General features: G+C 36.4%; 1 protein-coding gene across 5 annotated transcripts in view; it reads right to left on the bottom strand.

The window, feature by feature from the left end:
• Positions 1–2,331: 2,331 nt before the first annotated feature.
• Ift74 (intraflagellar transport 74) overlaps positions 2,332–8,344 on the bottom strand; it is an 86,160-nt gene continuing 80,147 nt past the window's right edge. For 3 of the 5 annotated variants that reach the window (XM_028870318.2, XM_037202711.1, XM_028870320.2), the window contains 2 exons: positions 4,434–4,494; positions 2,332–2,601 (listed from right to left, as the gene is read on the bottom strand). In XM_028870318.2, coding sequence (XP_028726151.1) covers positions 2,483–2,601; positions 4,434–4,494 — 180 coding nt within the window. In that variant the 3' untranslated portion in view covers positions 2,332–2,482. The remainder of the gene's footprint in view (positions 2,602–4,433; positions 4,495–8,344) is intronic. The other 2 variants (XM_028870319.2, XM_037202710.1) reach the window with 1 other exon arrangement.

Raw genomic sequence — 8,344 nt, 5'->3', positions numbered from 1 at the left:
TGGTTTAATAAAAAGTTAAATGGCCAATAGCTAGGCAAGAGGTATATCAGGGACTTCTGGACAAGAGAGCTCTAGGAAGAAGAAAGGCGGAATCACCAGGTTGGAGACACAGAGGAAGCAGTATGGGCAGTACAGAGTAAAGGTAACCAAGCCACTTAAAAGAACATAGATTTAAAAATATGGGTTAATATAAGTTATAAGAGCTAGTGTGACAAGCCTAAGCTATTGGCCGAGCTTTCATAATTAATAATAAGTCCCCATGTCATAATGGGGAGCTGAGAGTCCGATGAAAAAGGTCAACTACATATATCTGTGATTGTTACTATGTAGAGAAAACATTGATTAGTATTCAGCATGCACAGAAAAGCTTCCAATTACCAAACTAAACCAACACTTTACCAATGAGCAGGTGGCTTGGCAAAATGCCATCAAAACCCACTACTTGGTTCTTCTCAGAGTTCATTTCTTTAACTCTCCAAGGAGTGTTTTCTTGTGGAATTAAATCTGCTACCAATTTCCTGTGGACAACTCTACACTACCATGGTGAAAGAAATGTGTAGTAGCTATACTGTATTGACAATGAATAGACACTTTGGAAGCCAGCCATAGAGAGCAAAAAAAAAAAAAAAAAAAAAAAAAAAAAATTCCAAAGGCCTTGAGAAGAAACTGGTATACAAAATCTGATGTATATTTCTTGTATAACAAATCTCATGTGACTGAGGCTTTATGAAAGCAAGAATTCTGGAGACAAACAGCTTTGAGAAATACACATTTATTATATCAGATTTATGGCTCTTACTAGTCAAGAAAACGATTTACCTTTGACTCAGTGTTCCCAAACTCTGACCACAAATCCTTCAGTGGTAGAATGTCTACTGATAACCCAAGAAACTCAGTCTCTGAAGAACATATTTTATGACTATCACCTTAGTATAGCTTTCCAGGATCTTCAGCTAAATTATTAGTAATCTAGAGCAGTGGTTCTCAGCCTGTGAGTTGTGACCTCTTTCACATGGGTCATGTATCAGATATCCTGCATATCAGATATTTACTTAGCAAAATTAGTTATGAAGTATCAATGAAAATAGTTTTATGGTTGAGGTCACCACAACATGAAGAACTATATTACAAAGTCACAATATTAGGGATGTTGAAAACCACTGATTTATAGTAAACCAAGCTCAATCAGGATCATCCTTCTACCTAAACTTACACAAACTAAAGGAATACCATTTATAGTGCCTGGTGTGGTGGCACACATGTAATTTCAGCTACTTGGGAGGCTGTAGTGGGAGGACCATAAGGTCATGGCTAGCCTGGGCAAGACACTGTCAGTTTAAGAGTTAGCAGCGGAGGATAGATACTGGGTTGCAATATGACACTGTTGCCTATGAATAAAAATATATTAAATGAGTTAGTGGAAGTAGAAAAGAGGGCGTATTAGACAGTGACCCAGAAACTCCCAAAACCATTTTGGGATACTGATATGATGTTTTGTTTTAAATAGAGGGCATGAGGTGTGTATAATTAATTGGTTCTAGTCAAGAAGTGGTCTTACCCATCATTGACCCTTCACTGAGCTGGGTTTTGGTTTGTTCTCCCAGGTGGTCTGTTAAACAGTTTGTTAAACACTTTAAAATCTTTCCCTGGGAGACAAATTTCTTCTCTGGCAAGTACCAGGTTCTAGCTTTTCTCCTCTGCCAGCATGCGATTTCTGAGAAATTTTTAATCCATTGGAGTCCTTTGTTTCAATAGTCTATCAAAGGGAGGCATCTCTTTAGAATGTCTCCTCTCCTGCACTCCCCACCAAAGCTATTTCTACAAATTCTAGATGCAGCCCACCCTGTATAGTGTGAATTAAATTCCACCTAATGCTGTCTCCAGGATCCATTTTCAGGACATGCCTTCCCTAATCCCAAACAATATCATCTACTATTATTCCAAATGGGTTCTGCTGTGTTAGAATTAAAACTGATCCTTTTTAATTTAGACAAAAAGGGGGGAATGTTGTAAAATAATCTTTTTGTACACTGTGAAGATGTGTCAACTTGATTGGTTTAATAAAAAGTTGAATGGCTAATAGCCAGGCAGGATTTCCAGGCACAGAAGACACTGGGAAGAAGGGCGGAGACATCAGGACACAGAAGGCAGCATGGGCATTACAAGTAAAGGTAACTGAGCCACATAAAAGAATGCAGATTAGAAGAAATGGGTTAATTTAAGTTATAAGAGCTAGTTAGAAACAAGCCTAAGCTATCAGTCAAGCTTTCATAATTAATAAGTCTCTGTGTCATGATTTGGGAGCTGGCTGGGAGGACAGAAAAACACTCACAACAGCAAACCTTTTATTGAACTATTTACTATGCAAGATGTCTCTCCTTCAAGATTACAAAACCATGGCATTCACAAACCTTGGTCTAACTCTTCAAGGGGGAGCTAGTATTTTTAGCATGCTTGAGGATGCTTCTAGATGCAATCAGTCTCAGCTTCTGCTGGCATTGTGTAGAGCATCCATGATGGTTTTATTGTAGTCTGCAATCTGCTTCATCACATTTTTAATAACTGGCTGGTAATCACTCTCTTGACTCTTGGTTGCTATGACTAATTACATAGTTAAGGAGGAACAATGTCAGTGAAAACAGTAGTCTATGACTCAGAAAGGAACTGAAGCAGACTGGGTATTTGTCACAGTGAATGTAGACAGTACAGAAAAAGTACAACTAGAATAATTTTAAGATGTAATCTTATTTTAAAAAAGCATAAATTGAAACAAAAAGACCAAATAAAACTTGTTTCAAAAAAATTCACTTGCAGTATAAACACTTCTGATTTTTTAATATCAGGTTGCTCAATCTAATTCTACTCTTAGAACAATGAAGCATTTGGAAAAACTCTATTCTCTGTAATATCACACAGAATTTCAGGCAAGTCTCTTAGACTTCACTGTTTCAGAGTCATATGGATTTATGTTGCATAAAACTAGAATGCTAAGCCGGGCAGTGGTGGCGCACGCCTTTAATCCCAGCACTCGGGAGGCAGAGCCAGGCGGATCTCTGTGAGTTCGAGGCCAGCCTGGGCTACCAAGTGAGTCCCAGGAAAGGCGCAAAGCTACACAGAGAAACCCTGTCTTGAAAAACAAAAACAAAAACAAAAACAAAAAAAAAAACTAGAATGCTAGGCTTTTAAATATCCCATGAATACCAAAGTCTGCCTTTTAAGCTGTTTTGTTTGAAATAGTATGAACAGTTTCTATGACATCCTAACTGGAAGTAAGCTGGGGTGCTTGCTGCCCCTGAGGCAAAGTGCAGTAATACCCTAAAAGAATGCCTATGGTACCACTGAGTCAGGATTTTGTTTTGAAGGCAGATGCTCTTGAATAAGTCAAAGGTAACAGGAAGTACATTCTGGAGGGATGTTTGTTGTGATTTCACAATGCATGCCCTCAGCAACTGCTGCCTCTTAGATAGAATGACATGAAAGATAAGATATAAGTATCATCTTGGTAGAAAAAGACGCAGTTGAATCAAGTATAACACGAATATACTCAGAGGTCAAATTTCTTATGATCCTGACTGGGTACTCTCTGCTGTTCATATAGCCAAGTTTTAACATTATAAACAACTAACACCTATAACTATATCTAAACTCTATGAGTCCAAACTGTTTTAAAGATGATAAAATTAGGCTTAAAACAGATCAAGAGAACTGCTAAAGACTGAAGCTTACCAATGACAGAATCAACACTCAAAATTTGATCATCCGACTCTATAATGTATGCTGTGGTGGTATTCTAATTGTACTGAAATGTGATTTTGATTGTATGTTAATAAATAAAGTTGCCCAGGGGTCAGAGCTATTAGAGCCATAGCAAGAGTGTGGCAGTGGTGGCACATGCCTTTAATCCCAGCACTTGCTAGAAGAGCTAGGTAGATCTCTGTGTGTTCAAGGATACAGCCAGCATTGGAGACATATGCCTTTAAGACCTGGGGGGCTGCACATACAGTGATGAGGCAGTCACGTGTTTGGGTTTACAATCAATGAGAAGGCAGAACAAAAGACTATGAAAAGACATACACACAGGAAATAGGTCTCTTTCGGGAAGTTAGGACCACCGCAGGAGGAAGGGTGAGATTTTAGCTCTGAGCTCTGACCTCTTGACTTTCTCTTTTACATTGGTTCTGTGTTTCTTATTTAATAAGACAGTTGGTTACTTCTACATCATACCCTTAACCACTAGCCTATATGATGACTTCATACTTCTCTTTGGGTAATTGCCAAAATAAGTTTTTTCATAAATACTCTGAGTAAACACCTTCTAATTACTGTAGAGCAGAAAGTGATGCTAGTCTTTATGACCACCCCCAAATAATTAGTTCAGAGTTTTGTACATATCAAGTATTTGTAAGGACATATTAAACCAGTTTAAAGGATACACTCTTTCATCACAAAATTATTTTGCTCAAGGTGCTGCCACTTCCTCTCCAAATTTGTAAGCTGGAAACACAAAAGGTGAATGTTAACTGATTCTCATATTCAAAATCATTACACATCCTGCCGGGCGGTGGTGGCACACGCCTTTAATCCTAGCACTCGGGAGGCAGAGCCAGGCGGATCTCTGTGAGTTCGAGGCCAGCCTGGGCTACCAAGTGAGTCCCAGGAAAGGTGCAAAGCTACACAGAGAAACCCTGTCTCGAAAACCAAAAAAAAAAAAAAAAATCATTACACATCCTTTTGAGAGGGTATAAAAAATAATACTTGATTTTAAATCATACCAATTTCTTGCATTCTATTAAATAAAGTGAGAGTTGCCAGAGAAGAAACTTAGATTAAATTAGATCATACAATAGCTATATTTAGGACAATGCTAAATTCTACAAAAGGTTTTACTACATTTATTTCAATTAAAAACAGTAAAAATGTTTATTAGGCCAATAAACACTGAAAGTTAGATTATGACTTTTTGTAAAATAACTTAGAAAAATGTGACATGATGGTAATCTCCTTGAATTCTGGAAGTCTACTGCCATGAAGGTAATATATATTCTAATACTCTCAAAGGTTCAGCCATATAGGAAAAACTTCCTTATTTCCAGAATGAAGTTTCCTGTCTCGGTTCACAGACTCCGATAAGAGCAGAGCTGCACTGAGAAGATTGTAAGCAAGTCTGTGAAAAGCTGGCACTGCTACAGTAATTTCTGCATCAACAGGAAATGAATGTGGATATTATATTGATGGTTGCTTCCTCAGAAGACGATTTCACTGTTATAGAATAAATTGTTTTTCTGATTTAATTAACCTTGTAACTCTAGGTTATAGCTTTTCTTTTTTAGGATACACATCGTTTTCCCTAAGCAAAGGACTGCCTGAAAACTAAAACACTAAAATAATATTCTCCCTGGACATTTCAAAGAAGTAATGGACATTTCAAAGAAATATGAAGAAACAAAAATGTTTCTTCTAATTCTCATGTAAAAATTATTTTCAGGGCACACATATCTATCCTATTGTTTCCTCCAGAGAGATAAATTTAGATATCAGGATGAAATCATGGTTAACTGTGTAAAATATGTGGTCCTTGAGCTAGGACTTATTAAATCAGGCCTAGCTGTGATAAATAAGACCTGAAAATTAGGATGGCCCTTAAGGAAGCAGTCAGCACATTCTGGCAATAAATCTTTAATAACCTTTTAAAAAGTCAAGTACCAGACATGTTCCTTTTTGTTCTTACACGGCAACAGACCTTCTAAGCGCTATACAAGTGATATAAGGACCACACCATATCAAATTCCTTTTACATCCACATTACTGACTTGTCTTGACACTTACCATTAAAGTAAATGCCAATCTTGTTTTCTCTCTATAACTTGTTCAAATAATATATAATAAGAAATTACTTAAAAATACAAAAACACTTTTTAAGAAAACAGTTATAAAAGATTTAGAGACAAGGGTTTTATTTAATTAGTCAAGATTGACAAAATACAAAACTATAGAGATATATTTAAAATTGTGGCTCATGTTATGATTTGGGAAAAAAGCAACTAACTAACGGTGTCTGCCCAGTGCCTTACATCATCTATGTAATGGAAGAGGAACGTCAACAGTTTAAAAAAAAAAAAAAAAAAAGGCAAGTCTTTTTCCCAATGAACCATTTCAGTCAACATAATGTATTTACAAAACTTTTCTTACATTTTTCTCTAGCACTCATCCCCACTCAGCAAATTTTTATACTGTCAATTACAAATCCATCTTTAGGCTTTTATATTATGAAGTAGAAACAGACTGACAGGGAAAGCAGATACATAAATGAGTGATTTCTAAACTTTAATAGTTACTGCAAACTCTTATAAGATTCTATCTATTTCTTTCAGTAGAAATAAATAAAGTATCTATTTAAATAATATATCCACACACTGCGATAGCTAGGAGAAACATTTTAAAAGAGGTTAAATTTTTAAAAGAAATGTTTAAATACTGTTTTTAATGGAATTATTTCACTTTTATAAGAATATGATGTGATGAACTGATGCAAAAAGAAATATGTCTCCAAGCCCACATATACCAATGTGTTAGAAATGGTCATTTTTGGGTAAAAGGGAATAACATGACCTGATTTTGGTTTTTGTATCTTGATCATACTACTACAGAAATCAGGAAATTTCATGCATTTAGAATTGTAACTCACAGCCTGATTAGACAGAACTGTTTTAATTTTCTTTGGGCTGACAGCCTGCTTCCAAATAAACACACAGAGACTTATTAATTATGAATGCTGAGGCTTAGCTTAGGCTTCTCCCACTAGCTCTTTTAACTTAATTTAATCTGTTTCTATTCATCTTTTTTTTTTTTTTTTTTTGCCTCAGGACTTTTTATCTTTTTTTCATTCTGTATATCCTACTTTCATGCCATAGCTAGTAGCAGCAGGGGTGGCCCCTTGAGCCGTTTGCAGGAGGCACAGACAGACCAGGACTGTGAAAGCCAGGAGCCAAAGGTGCAGTTTCTGTTTGCTGGCTGTAAGTCTCTTTTGAAAGGACTCTGTACCACCAAGCTATTGTGGAGCTAACAGCTTTTTCCTAGGACAAGGTTCCTAGGGGAAGACTGCCATAAAATGCTGCTGTAACTGAGAACGACTTTCAGAGACACTTGTTTGAACTGAGTTGAGTTGTTGCATGGGGAGCTGCAATAAATCTGGGTAATGGGACTTCTCATATATGGAACTGTTTGCCTAAGAGTTATTACGACTTGGACTGTTATACAAAGACTTCAGGATGGCTGACATCTTGGGCTGTGAGTTGAACTTCAAGACTGTTATTAGAACTGATTTTTTGAACTTTTGCAAACCTCAGAAATGGGACAATTTTGATTTCACCTATAAACTCTATCAATTATAATGACTTATGGATTGTTTTGTGTATGCATATATGCTTTATTAACTGTGATGACTCATGAACTGTTTTGTTTTAAAAATTGAACTATTTAAATGGAGAAGTTTGGGTTTTTTTTTTTTTCTAACCAGGCTCTCAGCCTAAAAAATTATAAAGAAAGGGGGAGTTAATAGTTCTCAGTCTCTTTAATTTAAAACAAAATATTTTCTCGTCCTTTGAGTGGACTGATGTTAATTTGTGTTAATATACCCTATGTTTTGTTAACAAAAAGTATAAATAGTTCTATTGAGAGATTGCTTTTAGATGTTTGCTAAAGCTTGTAAATAGTCCTATTGAGAGTTGGCTTTTGGATATAAGTTTGCAATAACTGTAAATGTGTATAGTAATAATATTCATGCTAGAATGATGTTAACCTGTTGATATTAATGAATCATCGTTTGGTGAAGCTAAGGGAGTCTTTAGGTTGGATACAGTTGCATCAGGAATTTACTGATTTATCTGATGCGGTTGCTTTAAAAAAAAAAGGGCTTGGTACAGCTAAGACTGCTATAGACATCTTAGCCCCATTCAAAAAGGCCATTCCATCTTTATCATCCTCTACTCTTTACTAGAAGGCATAGCAGCTATAAGAAGCAGGAGTATTGCTATAATCATTCCAGCTATTTGCAAGCTCTTAGTGGAAAAGCTGATTCAGAGCTGAATAGAATTAAGTTCTGTACTCCCAGTTGAGATTTATATTATTAAGAAGGGAGAATTTGTGGAGGCCCAAACTACTCAAGGTCTCAGAGAATCTGAGTTTGCTTTATCCATCAGGGCTGCATATGGGAATGATTTGACCATGGGCATGTTTACCAGGTGTTTGGAATGGTCTACACTTGGCTGTGCAGTGTGCTTTGATCTAGCAAGGAGGAGGTCTTTTGCCCCACCCCTTGGCATTTTTACAAAAAGCCCTTTTGAAT

This window comes from Peromyscus leucopus, chromosome 2 (assembly GCF_004664715.2).
Source record: "Peromyscus leucopus breed LL Stock chromosome 2, UCI_PerLeu_2.1, whole genome shotgun sequence".
NCBI lineage: Eukaryota > Metazoa > Chordata > Mammalia > Rodentia > Cricetidae > Peromyscus > Peromyscus leucopus.
The sequence above is the reverse complement of the archived record's forward strand: the minus strand, read 5'-3'. Positions and strand labels throughout refer to the sequence as shown.